Source organism: Pseudonaja textilis, chromosome Z (assembly GCF_049901715.1).
Source record: "Pseudonaja textilis isolate UNSWEBS1 chromosome Z, rPseTex1.2, whole genome shotgun sequence".
In the NCBI taxonomy this organism is placed as follows: Eukaryota; Metazoa; Chordata; class Lepidosauria; order Squamata; family Elapidae; genus Pseudonaja; species Pseudonaja textilis.
Genome location: NC_142008.1, coordinates 124262949 through 124281441, shown reverse-complemented (window position 1 = coordinate 124281441; position 18493 = coordinate 124262949). Strand labels below are relative to the sequence as shown.

Genomic DNA, 18493 nt, shown 5'->3' with positions numbered 1-18493 from the left:
AAGCAGAAGGAAGGTGGCGGTGTAAGAGGGAAATGCAACAAGGTGAAGCCGTTTGGAGGATTCAAGAGATAAATGTATTGTCAGAAGGAGCTAGGGCTGGGCCAAATGCAAAATGCGTGCCTGTGTGCGTGTGTGTGTGTGTGTGTGTGTGTGTGTGTGTGTTGGGAGGGATGGGAAGGGGATGATGGTGGTGGGGTGGAATGTCATTCATGAAGTTTAAAGGGTGCTTTTTTTTCTTTTTTTGGTTGGAATCAAGAAGGGGGCGACAAGCTTCGATTTATCTGCAAGACGCTTCTTTGTGTGTGCGTGTGTGTGTGTGTGTGTGTACTTTTTTTTTTTTTTTATAACAGCATCATAATACTTGCTCGGCTGAGTGTGAGCAAGGATTGTATTGTAAATGCTTCCCATGCTTTCCTCCCTTCCTTCCCCCCCGCTTCCCCCCTCCCCATTTAAGAGGATGCCTGCAGTGGAGCATCGGCTCCTCAGTTGGTTAAGCCCAAAGCTCTGCCTCTGCCTTAACACCTGCTTTTAATGGGGGGAGTGGGGGGGAAGTCTGCTAGGAAATATATTATTATTCCCCCACCCCACCCCCAATTTTCTTGCGGACACTGTGGCGAGGGGAGAGCCCGCATTGTACGAATTGGCTGTTCTCGGCTCTTTGACAAAGAGAGGAGGAGGAGGAGTGCCTGGGGGGGGAGGGGGGTACCAGATCTGAGTTAGGGACAGGGGATTGGGGACACAACGCCAGGGTCTCCCCACAGGCCCGATTTAGCTCCGGGGAGTCTTTTTTTAGAGTTTGGCAGGGTTTTCAACTGGGGTTGGCATGAGCGAAGCCGCTGGGATATAGAATCGTCACCGGGTTGGGTCGAGGAAGGCAAGGGGGCTGGATGGGTACCAAGCCCTATCATCACCGCTCTGTTTACCCACCCTGGCTGGGCACAGCCTTCATCTCCCCTGCCACACATGCCGGCTTCCTCCTCCTCCTCCTCCTCCTCCTGCCTCCAGTATGTTTAATCTTTGACCCGAAGGGAGTACCCCTGCAGGAGCCCGAGGAGGGGCAGCTTAGCTTCCCGCCGTCCCCGTTTAGCCTGCGACCTCTTCGGCAGAGCGGTTGGCGGTTGGCGCGGGGAGCCAATTAGTGCCAGCTGTGATTTATACAGGAGCTTATGTGTGTCCTGTGGGTTAGGGAGGCGGGGTGGAAGGAAAAGGAGCGGTTGGCGGGCAAGGTGCAAGACCCCCAACAACACATTTGCGTTGTAGGTCATCCAGCAGACATGGGGTGGCAGCGACTCCCGGCTGCCTGATGGTCTGTCGCAGCGTCGGAGGCTTTCTTTCCTTTCTTTCTTTCTTTCTTTTTTTTTTTTAAAAAAATTTCTTCCTGTACTTCCTGTGCTGTCGGCAGCGTCCCTCTGTCTGGACTGGGACTCATTCATCACTGCCAATTGCAGGAATTTATTGGGAAGGGCTCTAGGCTGCCAGCGTGGGCCAAATCCAGCCATTAAGCAACGCATGATGTGACTTGAGATGGTCCCGGAAGTGAGGCAGAGACAGAAATGTCCTGGGTGACTTTGTGACAAGTCTTCGGGGAGGGAAGACTCCTAAATTGGAAACTACTTCTTTTCTTGGGGTGGGGGTGGGCGTGGGGGGTTGACTTTACAGCCTCAATGTATTGATCCTTGCGGTGGTCTGCTGGGCGATGGGAACGGCGTCCTTCCGACCTAAGTTATCAGGCAGCTGCCCCAGGAGCTCGCTTTTCTGTGAAGGAGGGTTGTAACTTGAGGAAGGAAATACGTAGCGTGGGAGAAGTTGGTATAGGGTCTCCTCTGCTTGAGCAGGGGGCTGGACTAGAAGACCTCCAGGGTCCCTTTCCATCTCTACTCTGATTACATTACAGATTGGTCTGAAATGGCCTAGGGTCTCCTGCTCTTGAGCAGGGGGCTGGACTAGAAGACCTCCAGGGTCCCTTCCAGCTCTACTCTGATTGAGTTATTGATTGAAGTAGTGGCAACCCTCGACTTACAACGTTCATTCAGTGACTGAAGTTAACAAGGGCACTGAGAAAACAGTGACCTAGGACCATTTTTCAGACTTACAACCGTTGCAGCATCCCTGGGGTCACGTGATCCAAATTCAGACGTTTGGCAACTGGCATATACTTATGACGGTTTTGGTGTTGCACGATCCCCTTTTGTGACCTTCTGGCGAGCAGAATCAATGGGAAAGCCACATTCATTTTTAACGATTCACTTAACCGTTGGGGCAAGAAAGGTCATAACACGGGGCAAAATCCGCTTAACGACTGTCTGGGTTAACAGTGGAAATTTTTGACTCCGATGTGGTCGTAAGTCGAGGACTGCTGGTGTTTTTATGTCAAGTACGTTCTTTTAGCACCAGGCAACACAATGGGGATAAAACTGGTTTTTTTTCTTCCTTGATAGTTGGTGGTAGCTCATGTTGCTGGGATTCAGTGCTGAATTTTGGGCCATGATCCCCAATATTTTGGGGGGCTGCAGGAGAAGAGTTTGAGCATGGCCTGTACTTGCCAAGGCTGTTCAGGTCCAGATTAAAGACAGGGCCATGCGATCTAAAGTACGATTTAAAGACTTTGAGCCTTCCTGGTACATAACTTTCTGGGTTTGAATTATAATTAAAATTAGAACAACAGAGTCGGAAGGGATCTTCGAGGTCTTCTAGTCGAACCCCCTGCCCAAATAGGAGATCGTGTACAATTCCAGACAAATGGTTGTCCAACCTCTTCTTAAAAACCTTCCAGTGATGAAGAACCCACAACCTCTGGTGGCGAGCTGTTCCACTGGTTAATTGTCCCCACTGTTAGGAAGTTTCTCCTCAGTTCTAGGTTGCTCCTCTCCTTGGTTAGTTTCCACCCGTTGCTTCTTGTCCTTCCTTCAGGTGCTTTGGAGAATAGCTTGACTCCCTCTTCTTTGGGAAAGCCCCTGAGATACTGGAAGACTGCTATCATGTCACCCCGGGTCCTCCTCTTCATTAAACCAGGCATACCCGGTTCCAGCAGCCGTTCTTTATATGAGTATTAAGATGTGTTGTAAATTCTCCCTTTATGCTCAATTGATGGAGTATAAATGAGGCGGGACGTCCCCCTTCTCCTTTGGTGCTGATTACAGGTGGGACTTTGCTTCCTTTAGATTCTGGATCAGAGTTTCCAAACTTGGTGACTTGAAGACCAGCCAGCCTGAGAAATCCTGGGAGTTGAAGTCCGCAAGTCTTTAAAAGTCGCCATGTTTGGAAACTCCTACTCTAAATTAAGACTTGTGTAGCAATTTTACATGGGACATATAAATAGTCCTCAAAGAGTGGCACGGTGGCTTAGAGCTGGTGCTCTCGCCTCACAATCAGAAGGCTGTGAGTTTGATCCTAGGTAGAGGCAGATATTTCTCTCTCTGGGCACACTGAGAGTATATCTGCTGAACAAAACTCCGCTCTGGTCACAGGAAGGGCGTCCGGCCAGTAAACACTCAGCTCTCCATTCAGTTGCCCAGACTTTACCCTGATGCAAGGGATTATGGGGTCGTTAAAAGAAGGTGATGATGATATAAATAGTCCTCGACTTATGACTGGTTGTTTAATGAACATTTGGGGTCATGGCTGAGAAAGGATGCTTTTGGGCTTGCAAAGTGTTTCTCGTCCTTAAAATGATCCCCTCCTTCAACATAACCCCGTGTTTGTTGCTTGGCAACCGGTTTCACATTTACAACTTTTGCAGTATCCCACAGTCACGTGACCGTCATTTGTGATGCTCTTTGCCAGTTCCCGGCATTTTGGAGGATGGGTTGGCACTTACGACTGTTTGATTTGCTTAGCAACTGTGATTTGGATTTATGACTATTTGATCTGCTTAAGGACCTCTGTTAAAAAAGAGGGTCCAGTCCTATGGTTGCCTCAACTTAAAATGCTTTTCGTCACGACGGCTTATGACAGGACCTCCGGTCCCAAAGGCGGTTGTAAGACAAGGACTACCTGTAGAAAGAATACTTGGACGCTGCGCAATGGAGAGGAGCGGTCATATTTCTCCTGTATATAATGTCATATTCCCAGCAGGCGGTGAATTAGCACATCAGAGCTCAGTCGTAATTTATTCAGTGTTCCAGTTTAACTGTGAGAGGGACGCAGGGATGTGATCAGCCACTTGAGTCTGAAGCTGGTCCCTTGCTTAAATCATTTAGGTAAATTAAATACAGCGTGATCTCAGCCCTCGGGCGGCTTTTCTCAATCTTAGCAGCTAGAAGACGGGTCGATTCCAACTCCCAGAATTCCCCAGCCGGCTTTCAAACTTAACGACTGCCTCGCTCAGCAGTGGAAATTTTGGGCTCGGTTGTGGGTCATAAGTCAAGGACCACATGTCTATGGAGATTCTCAGTCATCCCGGTCACGGTTGTCCCAAAGAGGCTTTTTTTCCCGAGAGCAACTGGACTTTCTTGGTTTTTGCTTGAAGACGTTTCACTTCTCACCTAAGAAGCTTCTTCAGTTCTATAAATAGAAATCCTTCCATTTGCCACCCTTCATTCAGAGTTGAGGAAGCTTCTTGGATGAGAAGGGAAACCTCTTCAAGTAAAAATGAAGAAAGTCCAGTTGTCTTTGGAAGAAAAAGGACTTTAGGACTCACCATTAGGACTACCTGTACAGCAACCTGATCACCAGTTTGGAAGGTGAGAAAGGGAGGGCAGAACTAAAAAAGGTTTTTATCTAGTACCCCCTACGTGGCTTCATTTTTAATAATCTAGATTTATTTACAGGTAGTCCTCGACTTAACAAACAGTTCATTTAGTGACCATTCAAATTTAATAATTATTGTATTCGCTCTCCTATAATATAGAGATATGAAATAATATCGGATTTCATTTTTGTTCTGGCTTTACTTTGTCCTGATCATGCTTTTTGGGGATACAGGCAGTCCTCGACTTACAACAGTTCGTTTAGTGACTGTTTAAAGTTACAACAGAACTGCAAAATGGGACTTATTTTTACACTTCTACACTTAACGACCGTGGCAGCATCCCCATTCATGTGATCAAAATTCAGATGCTTGGCAATTGGTTCCTATTTATGACAGTCACAATATCCCAGGGGTCACTCGATCCCCTTTTATTTTATCCTATCCTATCCTATCCTATCCTATCCTATCCTATCCTATCCTATTTTCTGTTCCTATTTTTTCTATTATTTCATATTCTATTCTAGGGTCCTCAGAGGCACTCTAGTCCAACCCCCTGCACGAGCAGGAGATCCTATACAGGTATTCCTTGAGTTGTGACCACAACTGAGCCTCAAATTTTCTTCCGCTAAGTGAGACCAGTTTTACAGCCTTTCTTGCCAAAATCGTTAAATGAATTGCTGCGCTTGTCAAAGTCAGTAACGAGGCTGTTAAGTGAATCTGATTTCCACGCTGACTTTGCTTGTCGGAAGGCTAAACAAAAGGGGATCACCATGATCCTGGGGTGCTGCGACCTTCATAAATATGAGTCATGTTGCCAAGCAGCCAAACTTTGATCACATGACCATGGGCGTGCCGCAGTGGTCGTGTGAAAAAATGGACCTCAAGTCACTTTTTCAGTGCCGTTGTAACTTTCAGTGGTAGGTTTCTATGGAGATTCTCAGTCATCCAGGAAAAAAATACATGCAAAGGTGTTTTTTCAATAGGCAACTTTTGGTACGGTCACTAAATGGACAGTTATAAGTCGAAGACTACTTGAGCCATTTCAGATACAGGGCTGTCCAGATCTCTATACCTACAACTTCTGGAGGAAGTCGTTCCGCTGATTAGCTGTTCTCACTGTCAGATGAGCTTCGATGTCATTTCTCCCCCTGACGGCCCCGTGTTGTGGGTTCTTCTGAACCGGTTGACTTCAAATGGTAAATGTCTAAAGAAATCATCAACCATCCATGTCACAGCTGTCCCCAAAAGTGCTTTTCAAGAGGCAACTGGACTGTCTGGGTTTTTCTTTGAAGACGTTTCACTTCTCATCCCAGAAGCTTTTTTAGCTCTGACTGGATGGAGGGGAATGGAAGGATTTACGCTCCTTGCAGACAGCTGGTCCTTTGCATCCTTTTAGACGGTCGTTGAGGCCGCTTGGAGGTTTATCTGTGTCCTCAGGGTCACCCGAGGGGTGTGGGGTCTTGGAGCTGCTGAAAGGAGCTGGGTTGTGGAGCTGTGCTTTCTGCAGGGTGTTTCCTACCCTGTGTCATTTCACTGTTGAACCCAGGTGCAGACATCTCATCCCCACAGACAAGCCTCCAAGCGGCCTCAAGGTCCCTCTAAAAAGAACGCAAATGACCTGCTGTCTACAAGGAGTAAAAACCCTCCCCACCAGCATCCACTCAGAGCTGCCGAAGCCTCTCGGACGAGAAGCGAAACGTCTTCAAAGAAAAAAAAAATTAGAAAATCCAGCTGTCTCTTGAAAAAAACACCTTTGGGACTCCAAGCGGCCTCAAAGTCTCTCTCTAAAAAAAAAAAAGAGAGTGCAAATGACCAGCTGCCTGCAAGGAGCATAAATCCTTCCCTTCCCCACCAGCCTCCACTCAGAGCTGAAGAAGCTTCTCGGATGAGAAATGAAAAGAAAGAAAAAAAACAAAAACCCCAGAAAGTCCAAATGCCTCTTGGGGAATTAAAAACAAAAACAAAAACAAACCCCCTTTGGTTCCGGTTGTAAACCACAGCATCTCTGCTCGCTCGGAAGCTTGGTTTTGTTAAGCGTTGACAGCAGGTGATGGATGGGCGCTTCCGATTTTGGGGAAAAAAAAAACAACTTATTACCGACGTTGGGGGATGCCCCACATTAATCACAGCTGGGTTAACGGCCGGGGCTCCCTTGTCTTTTTTTTTCCCCGGCCCATTTTGTCTTGGTTGAGGCGACAAGAAATCGCTGGAGGCGGCCCAGAGTCTGCAGCATCTAATTACCGCCGAGGTAGCTGTCCTGCGATATTAAGGAGTCGCTGGCGTGTGTGCGCGGTTCGCCACGGCCGCCGGTACTACAAACCTTTCCTCCGTGCGCGGGGGGAAGGGGGAGAGCAGGGGGTTGCAAAGCTGTCGGAGGAACCCCCTCCCCCGGGGCGTGCGGATTAATGGCCTCTCTTCCATCTTTAATACGGCGAAGTCATTTCTGCGGCCGTGAGATGGGGTTGGTTCTGATTTACAACAACGGGCGATGAGAGGGGAGTTGGCCCCGGTGACCCCTATTAAGGAGTTACGTTGTGTTGCCACACCTGCAGCCTTCAAGGGTCTGGCCTGCTGCGTGTGACCCTCCACACTCCCGCCAGGCCTTGGGAAATTTGAAGCCTGACCCCTTTCTAGAGATCATCGTGTTGCTAAGTACATTTTTCGTCATTCCTAATAAGCCTAGGAGAGACAGGAGAAGGAGCTTGGGGTCTCTCCCAAGCTCTACAAAGTAGCGTGGAGAATAAAAACACACATGAAAAAAGCGGAAATAGTCACCCAACTTGTCTGGACCAGGGTGACAACGCTGGATTTGAATAGAAGAGAATACCCGGGGTGGAATGGTGGGGGTTCTTTGCCAGTCTGAGCTGGGTTGTTTCCTTGAGTGGCCCAGCTAAGGAACGTCCTTGGCGGCAGAAGGATTTGTGGAATGGAGGAAGGAGAAGAAGGGCGGGGGGAGGAGGAGGAGGAGGAAGATAACTATGGGGCTGTGTGAAGTTGGTGGCTTTCTTGGAGACGTTTCACGATCCAACTATGTGACATCATCAGTGCTACAAGCAGCGGTGGGGTTCAAATGTTTTTACTACCGGTTCTGTGGCCGTGGCTTGTGGCTATGTGAGTGAGTGGGTCAAAAGAGAGAACCTCGCTTCCACAACGCTTTTGGAGCAGGGGTTTGGACTGGATGAGCTCTGAGGTCCCTTCCCTTCCAGCCCTGGATTGCTTTGCTGTTTCAAAACATCCTCCGAAGCTGCGTCTAATGCCAGGGTTTGTGGTCCTTCCTTCCTCTCCTTTTTCCCTCCCTCCCTCCCTCTATTCATCCACCCATCCATCCATCCATATCTTTCACTTTCCCTTCCCTCTTTCTCCCTCTCTCCCTCTCGTTTCTTTTTCTTTCTCCCTTCCCCACTTTCTTTCTTTCCTTTCCTTTCTTTCTCCCCTCCCCCCCTCCCTCCCTTCCCTAAGGGGAGTGGGGTTTGTGGAGAGGAGGAGGAGGAGGAAAAGGAAGAGGAGGAGAACTGTGGGGTCCTTGGGAGAGACCCTGAGATTGGTCATTTCCTTCCAGACGTTTCATGACCCAGCTGGGTAACCACATCAGTGCTAGAGGGGTTAATCAGCACCAGCGATGTTCCCAGTTGGGCCACGAAATGTCTGCAGGGAAACCCCAAACTCGAGAGGCCACCCAGGACCTTCCTCTCGGAGGAAATCTCAGCCTTCCCTGTGCTGCCCTTCCCTGCCTGGCCCTTTCCGCGCTGTGGTGTGAGTGGCAGCGGGAGGGAGGGAGGGAGGGAGGGAGGGAGGGTCGGCGGCCAGGCTCCAAGAGGGCCACTCATGCCCCTCGCTGTTGAGCCCAGAAGTGGCACTGAAGCGGTCTCAGAGCAGGCGAGGGAATTCTTTCTCCTTCTGTCTCCCTTTTTCGTTGTTGCTGTTGTTGTGGTGGTTGTTGTTGACATGAGGGGATCCTTTCCCCCTGTTTTGTATTCCAGACAACGAAGAGGAGGATTTGTGCAGCTTAGAGAGTCCCCTCGTCGTCAAGAAGAAGAAACGAGGGCCGAAAAAGCAGAAGGATAACAAGCCGGGGAAACCCAGGAAGCGCAAAAAATTAGTAAGTCATTCCAGCCAAGCCTTTTCTTCTCTTCCGTGCGGACCCCATTAACGTCGTATCGTGGTTGCTGATTGGGTACTTCGGTGAGAAATCAGTTACGTAAAGCCAATTCACCCACCGAATTTGGACTTCTGTGTCCTTTTCTGACCTTAGGTAGAGGAGAACAATTTTTGGCGGGGAGCGGGTAGGGAGAACGGAAAGCTTGGCTTGGCCCATCCACGGCAGGATTTCTGGCCTTTGTTTTCACCCAGGAATAAACTCATGGGGGAGTTGGGCCTCACGTCGTGCCAGTGATGCTTCCATGGGGTCAAAATGCGGTTCAAAGTTGTGCCAGCCTAGATTTGAGCCTGCGTCGCCTCCCTTGCGGGAGCCAGTTTCCTCCCAGGCCCCCATTCAAGGTCCTGGTGGTCCCTGGGAGAAGAGGGTCCTTCAAATAACCTGGCCCCAGACCACTTTTCCCAGTTACATCGATGTGACCCAGCAGAGCAGGGAGCCAGGGGTCCCCTCTCTTGAGGAGGTCCATCTGGTGGGATCCAGGAGAAGGGCCTTCTCCGTGGTGGCTCCCTCCCTGCAGAGATAACATTGCCCCCTGCATTGATGCTCTTTTCCAAGGCCTGGAGACCCCAGAATTACACCCTCAAGGGGTTAGTACAATTGCTGCTGCCTGAAGGGTTGATTGGGGTTTTTTGTACCAGGGTGTTGTATTTGCAAGCCCCCTCCCAGAGTCACCAAGAGTGACTTCAGTAGCTATATAAATGCTCTAATAAATAATAAATAATGCTGTTCTTGAGAAGGTTCTGGCTGGATCAGAGGCATAGCGAATGGATGAAACAGCAAAAATAACCTGCCTTTTCCTTTTTAATGACGCAATGGCCCCAAGTAAAATCTGTTCTTATACCTGGCCAATAAAGAATTCCATTCCATTCCATTCTGTCCTCTTATTTTCTATGTTCAATTATATTCTGTTTATTGTATTCTATTTATTCCATCCCATCCCATTCTCTGTTCCATTCCGTCCCATTCGTTCGCACTTAGAACTGTGCATTGTGTCGTTTTTATTGTTTTAAGGGGTTTTTAAGATTTTTATATTGTAATATATGTTTCTGAAGAGGGGTGGCTATAGAAATGAGTCAAACAAATAAATATCTGTGTAGGCCAGGGGTGGGGAACAGCGGCCCCTTTGCAACCTATGGACGTAGACGCGTGGCATGCTCAGGAATCCTGTGCGTCTTTCCCCACTCCTGGTGTAGAGTGATAGAAACCCTTCAGTGTTTCTTACCCTCAGCCAAACCCGGCCAAATCCTCTTTGCCATGAAAGCTTTTCTGAATCTCCTCTTCACATTGACAAAAAAAAAAACCACCCAACAACACCCCAAATTGTTTTATTTGTTTGCCAAGTCATTATGTCGCAATGAAATTATGACACAATGGGGCGACTGTGGTCCTGGCACGAGAGCTTCTCTGTGCTCAGCAGGGAGGCTCGTCCTTAATTAATGCTAACGATCTCGCTTACTTTGGGTTCTGGGTTGTTAGCTTTTGTTATTTCCCCTTGGCAGGTCAGTGAGGATGAGTTTGAGTCCGACCGAGAGGAGTACCGGGCCAAGTCGGAGAGCGGTGGCAGTGATTATGGAGGGGTGGGGAAGAAGAAGCGGCGCAAACATCGGGAGAAGAAAGAGAAGAAGACCAAGCGGCGGAAAAAGACAGAAGAAGACGGAATGCAAAAGCCAAAGGTAAGAAGGTCTCTGGGCCTCGGAGACCCGGTTTCTTCCTTCGTGGCTGATGGACTAGTGAAAGGTCCAGGTCAACAGCTGTGTTGTCCGCTACTTGTAGTACAAGAATCTTCCCAGACCGCTCACCTTCCCTTGGGGAAAGACAGATAGGCTAATGCCTCTTGCCACTACGCCAGGATTCAAGGCTAGTTCCCTGCTTGACGACTCCTCCTTGCCTTGTCGGGCATTTCCCAACATGTACAAGAGCAATTAGCTTCAGGCTGAAGAGTGGGTTAGGGTTAGGATCGAACCTCTGCTGATCCCTGACTTTTCTCCTAAGCTGCAAAACAAAAGAGGCCAAAGCCCTCTCTCTCTCTCTCTCTCCTCCCCTCCCTCCCTCCCTCTCTCTCTCTCCCTTCCTTTCTTTCTTTCTCCTCCTCTCATCTCCTTCCTTCCTTCCTTCCTTCCTTCCTTCCTTCCTTCCTTCCTTCCTTCTTCAAAATGAAAATCCTTCCTTCTTTCCTTCCTTCCTCTCATCTCCCTTCTTTCCTTCTAACTTCCTTCTTTACTTCTAACCTTTTTTTCTTCCTTCCTTCCTTCCTTCCTTCCTTCCTTCCTTCCTTCCTCTCTTCTTTCTTTCTTTTTTCTTTCTTCCTTCCTTCTTCAAAATGAAAATCCTTCCTTCTTTCCTTCCTTCCTCTCATCTCTCTTCTTCCCTTCTATCTTCCTTCTTTCCTTCTAACTTCTTTCTTCTCCTCCCTTCTTTCCTCTCTTCCTTCTCTCCTTCCTTCCCTTCCTCCCTCCCTCCTTTCTTTTTTTCCTTCCTCTCATCTCCCTTCCTTCCTTTTATCTCTCTTCCTTCTTTACTTCTTTCTTCTCCTTCCTTTCCTCCCTCGTTCTATCTTTTCCTCCCTCCCTCCCTCCCCCCTTCTCTCTCTCTCTCTCTCTCCCCCCCTCTGTCTCCCTCTCTCCTTGGCTCTTGGAGGGATACCCTGAGCCTTTCTATCCTCTTCCTTCGAAGGTGGAGCAGAAGTCCTCGGCCCAGCTGCTCATGACTTGGGGCCTGGAAGACGTCGACCACGTTTTCACCGAGGAAGACTATCACACCTTGACAAACTACAAAGCCTTCAGCCAGTTTATGAGGTGGGTTCTTGAATATCAGCCGGGGTGGGCAGGCTGCGGGGGGTGAGGCGAGGGAGATTCAACCCAGCAGGGTTTAAGGTTAACCCTCCCTCACCTTCTCCCCAAATAAAACTCTGGTCTAGGTCACGCTTGGGAATACCGGGTAGTCCCCGTTCTGCAACGATTGGTTTAGCAGCCCCTTGAAGTTAACGAAGCCGTTGAAAAAAGGGACTTAGGACCAGTTTTCACGCTCGATGACCAAGGCAGGCTCTGCGTGGTCATGTGATCAGAATTAGAGGGCCTATGTACGACGGTTGCAGCATCCTGGGGTCATGTGATCACCGTTTGTAGCCTTCCCAGGCGGCTTCTAACAAGCAAAGTCAATGGGAGAAGCCTGCTTCACTTAACGATCGCTCGGTTCCCTTAACGACGGCGGTGATATGCTGAACTGTGGCAAAGTAAGGTCGCAAAACGGGGCAAAGCTCACTTAGCAGCTGTCGGACTTTAGTAACAGAAATTTGGGGGTCGGTTGTGCCTGTAAGTTAAAAGACCTTTTTACCTACAGACCTCCCTAGATTGAAACAGCACTTAATCGTTACACTTTATTCATTTATTTAGAGCGCTTTTTGGTGGCCTCTTGAAAAAGAGGTCACCTTAAGAAAAAGAGTCATGGTAAAAATCGTGGTTTTATAAGGATCCTTGGGTTAAAAACACACATCCACTCGAACACACCTCTTACATCTCCTAGTTCCCCCCGGATGACATTCCCTGATAGATGAGATGTGGCCTTTGTGTGCAGGGGGGTCCATCTCTCTCTTCGTCCCCCTCTCTATCTCTTTTTCTCATCTATCTATCATCTACCTACCTACCTATCCCTCTACCATCTGTCCGTCCATCCATCCGTCCATCCATCCCTCTCTCATCTATTGATTTATTGCATTCCGTCTCTCTTTCTCTTGTCTGTCTGTCTTATCTATCTTTCCATCCATCCATCCATTGATCGTATCTATCTCTCTTTCTCTCATCTATCAATCGATCGATCTGTTGTATCCATCTGTCCATCTCTCTCTCTCATCTGTCCATCTATCTATCCATTCATCTATCTGATCTACTGTATCCATCTCTCTTTCTCCCATCTGTCTGCCTGTCCATCCATCCTAACTAATCTATTGTATCCATCTCTCTTCCCTCCTGTCTGTCCATTCATATCTGTCTGTCTGTCTGTCTGTCTGTCTGTCTGTCTATCTATCTATCTATCTATCTATCTATCTATCTATCTATCTATCTATCTATCTATCTATCTATCTACCATCAACTCTCTCTCTCTCTCTCTCTAACATCAACTATCTATCTATCTATCTATCTATCTATCTATCTAATCTACCTATCCACCTATTCCTCATCTATCATCATCTATCTGTCATCTATATCTATCTGTCTGTCTGTCTGTCTGTCTGTCTATCATGGTTGTTTCCTTCTGTCGAATTTTAATTTTACAAGTCTTTTCGAGGAGGGATGAGTCTTTGAACACGAATCGGTAGATTTGCAGAGGCACCTGAACCCACGCTTTCTGCCGATCGTCCTCTTCTCTGGAGAGACGTCTGCCGGAGTCGGCACGTTTGTCGGAATTGAAATTTTCGGCTTGTGCCAAGGGAGCTTCTCATCCCCGTCTCTGCCCCCTCTGGAGCGGCAAGACACCGGGAGAAGGAAGGCAAGACGCCCACCTGGAGAACAGGGAGGGTTTTCCCCCGCTCGCTTTCTCGGCGCTCCTAAGCCGGCTGGGCCTTGTTCTGGGCAAATCCTGCAACCTCTGGCGGCAGTCGGCGTCCCGAGGCTTTCCTCTGGCTGCCAGCCTGCAGTTCTAGCCAGGCGAGGCTGAGCTTATGTCAGCTAGCAAGGAAGCAGCCAGTGGCCTTGGCAGCGCCCCTGTGGTATCTCCTGGCTTCAGCTTGGCGGGCAGAGCCGCTCTCGGCTGCCAAACCGACGCTCTGTGACCAACGACAGGAATCTGGCACCAGCCGTCGCAAGGCCACCTGGGCCCCGGCAGTTTTTAATAAAGGCGGTGATTTATTCCAGGTTTCCGGCGGGGGGGGACAGGCCTCCTGAAGTGGGGCTGAAGCAGCGGGGTGTGTGTGTGTGTGTGTTGGGAACCCTCAGCCTGACTCTAATTAGCTCTAAATGGTTGGGCACTTGGCCTGAGCGGGAGGCACCTCAGCCTGCCTCGCCTGCCTTCCCTCCCTGCGGCTGCCACCGTGGCTGGAACTGGCCAAAAGCTCCCTTGACTGAGAGGGAATTCCTCCCGAGGAAGCCCCCGGGAGCCCTTTGATGTCTTCCCCTTGGCTCTGGGAGGGGGCTCGGAGGGGAGGGAAGCTGTGCTCCTAAAGTACAAGGCTCTGGAGGAGAGTTTGTCCCTGCAGGTACCTTGCCCTGAGCGGTGGGAAGCCAAGTGGCCCCTCTCCTTCTCCTTCTCCCTCTCCCTCCATCCCTCCCTCCCTCCCTCTCTCTCTCTCTCTGTCTTTCTTTATGAGTCTCTCTCTGTCCCTCTCTCCCTCTCTCTCTCTCTTATTCTCTCTCTTTATGAGTCTCTCTCTGTCCCTCTTTCTCTCTTTCTGTTTCTCTCTCTCTCTCTCTCTCTCTGTCTTTATGTCTCTGTCTTTGTATCTCTCTTTCTATCTGTCTGTCTGTCTCTCACTTCCTCTCTCTCTCTCTGTACGTCTTTCTGTCTCTCTTTTTCTTTCTGTCTCTCTCCCTGCCTTTCTCTCCCTCTTTCACTCTCTCTCTCTGTCTTTCTGTCTCTGCCTCTGTCTCTCTGTGTCTCTGTCCATCTCTATTTCTGTCTCTCTCTCTCTCTGTTTCTCTGTCTCTTTCTCTCTCTTTCTCTCTCTCTGTCTTTGTATCTCTCTGTCGTTCTCTCTGTCTCTCTGTCTGTCTCTCACTTTCTGTCTGTCCATCTCTCTCTCTCTCTCTCTCTCTCTCTCTCTCTCTCTGTCTTTCTGTCTCTGTCTCTCTGTGTCTCTGTCCGTCTCTCTCTCTGTGTCTCTCTCTCTTTCTGCCTCTCTCTCTCTCTCTCTCTCTCTCTCTCTCTCTCTCACACACACACACACACACACACGGGGCTTTGTTGTCCCACCTAGGAACCCTAAAATTGGGGGGCAGGGAGAGAAGAAAACAGGTCTTGAAACTTGGGAGTGCTTTGCAGTTTGGATAAAGAGCTGCCTGAAATCGTGGGGCGAAACCGAGGCTGCTAAGGCTTGGGTGGGCCCAGGGTCTCTGAGGAGCCTCTTGCCCCAATGCGATCGGGCGAGAATAACAGAGTCGGAAGGGGCCTTGGAGGTCTTCTAGTCCAACCCCCCCCCTGCTCAAGCAGGAAGACCGTATGTATCCCATTCCAGACAAATGGCTGTCTAATCCCTTCTTTAAAACCTTGACAAAGGCACTCTGAAAAAGAAAAAAAAAAGGATTTATGATTGTTTTTCACCCTTACGACGTTGGCAGCGTTCTCCTTTGGCAGACACGGTCAGAAGTCAGACCTCTGGCAGCGGAACTTATATTTATGGCGGCCACAGCGTCCTAGGGGATCGCACCCTTTCCTGACCTTCCAACAAGCAAGCGTAAAGGAGGAAGCCGGATTCACTTAATGACCGTGTTACTCCTTTAACAGCTGCAGCGATTCACTTCACAAATGTTGGCCCTTTAAGGGGGCAAAACTCACTTCAACGACTGTCTCGATTGGGCCTCAGTGGGGGTCGTAAGTGGAGGACTAGCTGTATTATAGGCCTAGGTTCCTTTTTCTCGGCGGGGAGAGAAGGGGGACGCGTGGTTACAACCTCCAGTTAGTTCACTGATTCTGCCCTACTTTGCCTGGGGGAGTAGAAAGGGAGACCATGTGAGCGTTGGGCCGGTGCGAATGCGCGTGCACACCAACCCCTGTTCACACAAGCGGATCTGTGGTGTGCATATGTGCCGGCCAGTGTTGGAGCACTCACAATTTCTGGTGGCAAGTGGTTCCACCGGCTGATTGCTCTGGCTGTCAGGAAATTCCTCCTGAATTCCAGGTTGCTTCTCCCCGGATGAGTTTCCGTCCGTTGCTTCTTGCCCCCGAGGGGCTCTGCAGGATAGTTGGACACCCCACACCCCCTTCTTTGGGGCAGCCCCTCAAATACTGGGTCACCCCAGTCCTTTTCTTCGTTAGAGTAACGGAGGAATAATGGAAGGAACCCTTTCTCCTCCTTTTCGGAATAACAGTTGGAAGGGACCCTGGGAGGTCTTCTAGTCCAACCCTCTGCTCAAGCCAGGGGCCCTATCCCATTCTGGACAAACGCCTCTCCAGTCTTCTTCTTAAAAAAGCCCCCCACCCCGTGACGGAGCGCCCACAAGTTCTGGTGGCAAGTTGTTCCACGGTGAATCGTCCTCATTTCTGAGGAAATTCCTCCTCAATTTCAGCTTCCTCCTCCCCTCGACCAGTTTCCATTCGCTGCTCCTTCTCCCGCCTTTGGGGGCTTTGGAGAATAATTTGATTTCCCCCCACCAACCCCCAACACCCCCGGGCTCCTCTTCTTTGTAGCCGCCCTTCGAATCCCGGATAACCCCGAGTCCTTCCTTTCTCTAGACGAGACCACCACCACCCCAATTCCTGCCACCGTTCTTCTTTCTATATGTTTTATCCTCCGGCCCCCTTAATCGTCCCCCGTCCCCCTCCCCCCCTTCGATTTCCTCGATCTGCTTTTAATATTCTACCTCTGTTTTTATTTCTTTTCTTTTTTTTCCTTTTCCCTTTCAACTGGGCCTGGATGCGGAATTATTCCCATCTGGCTCCAAGCAGCCTCGAAACAATCAGCCGCGGAGGCTGCCCGCTTTCCCTTTTATCTTGCGGTTATCCTTGAGCCCGCCTGCCTCCTCCTCCTCCTCCTCCTCCCCCACCTCGTCCCCCCACCCCCAGCCCCTCCCTTTGCCACAATCTTCACACACACACACACACACACACACACACGCACGCACGCACGAGAGTCCGACCCGCTGTGCCCGGTGGTTTTTTTGTTGTTGTTGTTGTTGTTGTCGTTGTTGAGAGCTTGCCTTTGTTTCTGAGACACGCCTATTTCTGGAAACCATTTTGAAATTAAATACATTCAGATCCGGGCTTGCATATCTTTTTTTTCTTTTTTTTTAATTCTCTCTCTCTCTCTCTCTCTCTCTCTCTCTCTCTCTCTCTCTCTCTCTCCACTCCCCCCTCCTCTCCTTTTTTTAAAAAAGCTCCAAGCTCGTATTCCTTTAATGGCACCTCTCCTTATTCTTTAATCGCCCGTCTGCAGTGCATTGTGGGAGGTATCGACCATCAATAATTAAACAGGGCCCAATCCCCTCGTCAAACAAAAAATAAAATAAAAATGAGATCATATAGCGCCAGGCAGCGATGAGCAGGCCGGGATAAATTTTAAAATGGTTGGAAGGAAAGCCCCCAACCCCCACCCCCAGACTGGAAAAATGTGCCCTTCCCCCATTGGTTTTCCCGCCCTAATGTAATAGAAGAGAGAGAGAAAAAAAATTTATTGTATTCACCTTCCTCTGATATAGAGAGGCCTCACATTAAATCATATCAGATTTCATTTTTGTTCCGACCTTACGTTGTCTTTGTCCTGGCCGTTCCTTGTCAGTCCTTGACGTACAGCAGTTCGTTTAGTGACCATTCAAAGTTACAACAGCACTGGGGGAAAAAAAAGACCGGTGACCCTTTTTTTTTGCAGTTAAGACCTTTGCAGCATCCCCAGGATCGCCTGATCAACATTCAGACTGCTTGGCCGTTGACTCATATTTATGACGGTCATAGTGCCCCGGAGTCGTCCAGATCATTTTAACAACCAGGTTACTTAACTTATCGACTGCAGGGATTCACTGAACAACTGTGGCAACAATTTCATGATCTGATTTACCTGGATACAAATTATACTTATTCAAGATTAGGATAGTATCTTAATCTGTAGATTATTAGGAAAGTTTTGCTTGAGGCTGTTTCATTGCAGAAAATGGTGACTTGAATAGAATAGGAATAGAATAGAATAACAGATTTAACAGATAATCAAAGTCGGAAGGGACCTTGTAGGTCATCTAGTCCAACCCCTGCCCAAGCGGGAGACCCTACACCATTTCTGACTGATGGCAGTCCAGTCTCTTCTTGAAAACCTCCAGGGATGAAGCGCCCATAAACTTCCGAGGGCAACTTCTGTTCCATCGGTTGATGGTTCTCCCTGTCAGAAAATTCCTCCTTATTTCCAGGTTGAATCACTCCTTGCTCAGTTTCCATCCTTTGTTCCTTGTCTGGCCTTCGGGGGATTTGGAAAACAGCTTGACCCCCTTCCTCCTCTCTGTGGCAGCCCCTCAGATATTGGAAGGCTGCTCTCCTGTCTCCCCTGGTCCTTCTCTTCACTAGACTAGCCAGGCCCAGTTCCTGCAACCGTCCATCGTATGTTTGAGCCTCCAGTCCCCTAAAATCATCCTGGTTGCTCTTCTCTGCATTTTTTCTAGAGTCTCAACATCTTGAGACTCTAGAAAAAGGCAAGGAAGGTCATAATGTGCGGCAAAACTTCACAGATGTCTCGCTTAGCAAGTTTTGGGTTCAATCACAGTCGTAAGTCGAGGACTACCTACATAGCTCCTTGCATGGCATTCAAGGTCCAAGAATGACTTTTGGTCTGGAAAAAAAAAGCAAAACACAAACCATTGGGCATTCCTGAGTTAAGGAAAGAGGGCATATACTTTCCTGCCTTTCGCACCTTTTTACACTCTCTGTTATCCTGCCTATTTTTTTTTTTTAACACGGCTTACGATTTCTACAACGCAATGATCTTCCAAACCGTGGTTTGTAAAAGCATCTACGTT

General features: G+C 49.0%; 1 protein-coding gene and 2 long non-coding RNA genes across 3 annotated transcripts in view; 2 read left to right on the top strand and 1 right to left on the bottom strand.

The window, feature by feature from the left end:
• The window catches only part of LOC148124369 (uncharacterized), a 129111-nt gene that overhangs the window by 74397 nt on the left and 36221 nt on the right, over positions 1 to 18493 (top strand). The gene's annotated exons all lie outside the window — the stretch shown is intronic.
• LOC148124370 (uncharacterized) overlaps positions 1 to 18493 on the bottom strand; it is a 110952-nt gene that overhangs the window by 67316 nt on the left and 25143 nt on the right. The window lies entirely within an intron of this gene.
• Positions 1 to 18493, top strand: part of LOC113451150 (ATP-dependent chromatin remodeler CHD3-like) — a 48888-nt gene that overhangs the window by 13282 nt on the left and 17113 nt on the right. Inside the window, 3 exon segments of the mRNA XM_087917110.1 lie at positions 8671 to 8789; positions 10346 to 10519; positions 11520 to 11641. Coding sequence (XP_087773236.1) covers positions 8671 to 8789; positions 10346 to 10519; positions 11520 to 11641 — 415 coding nt within the window.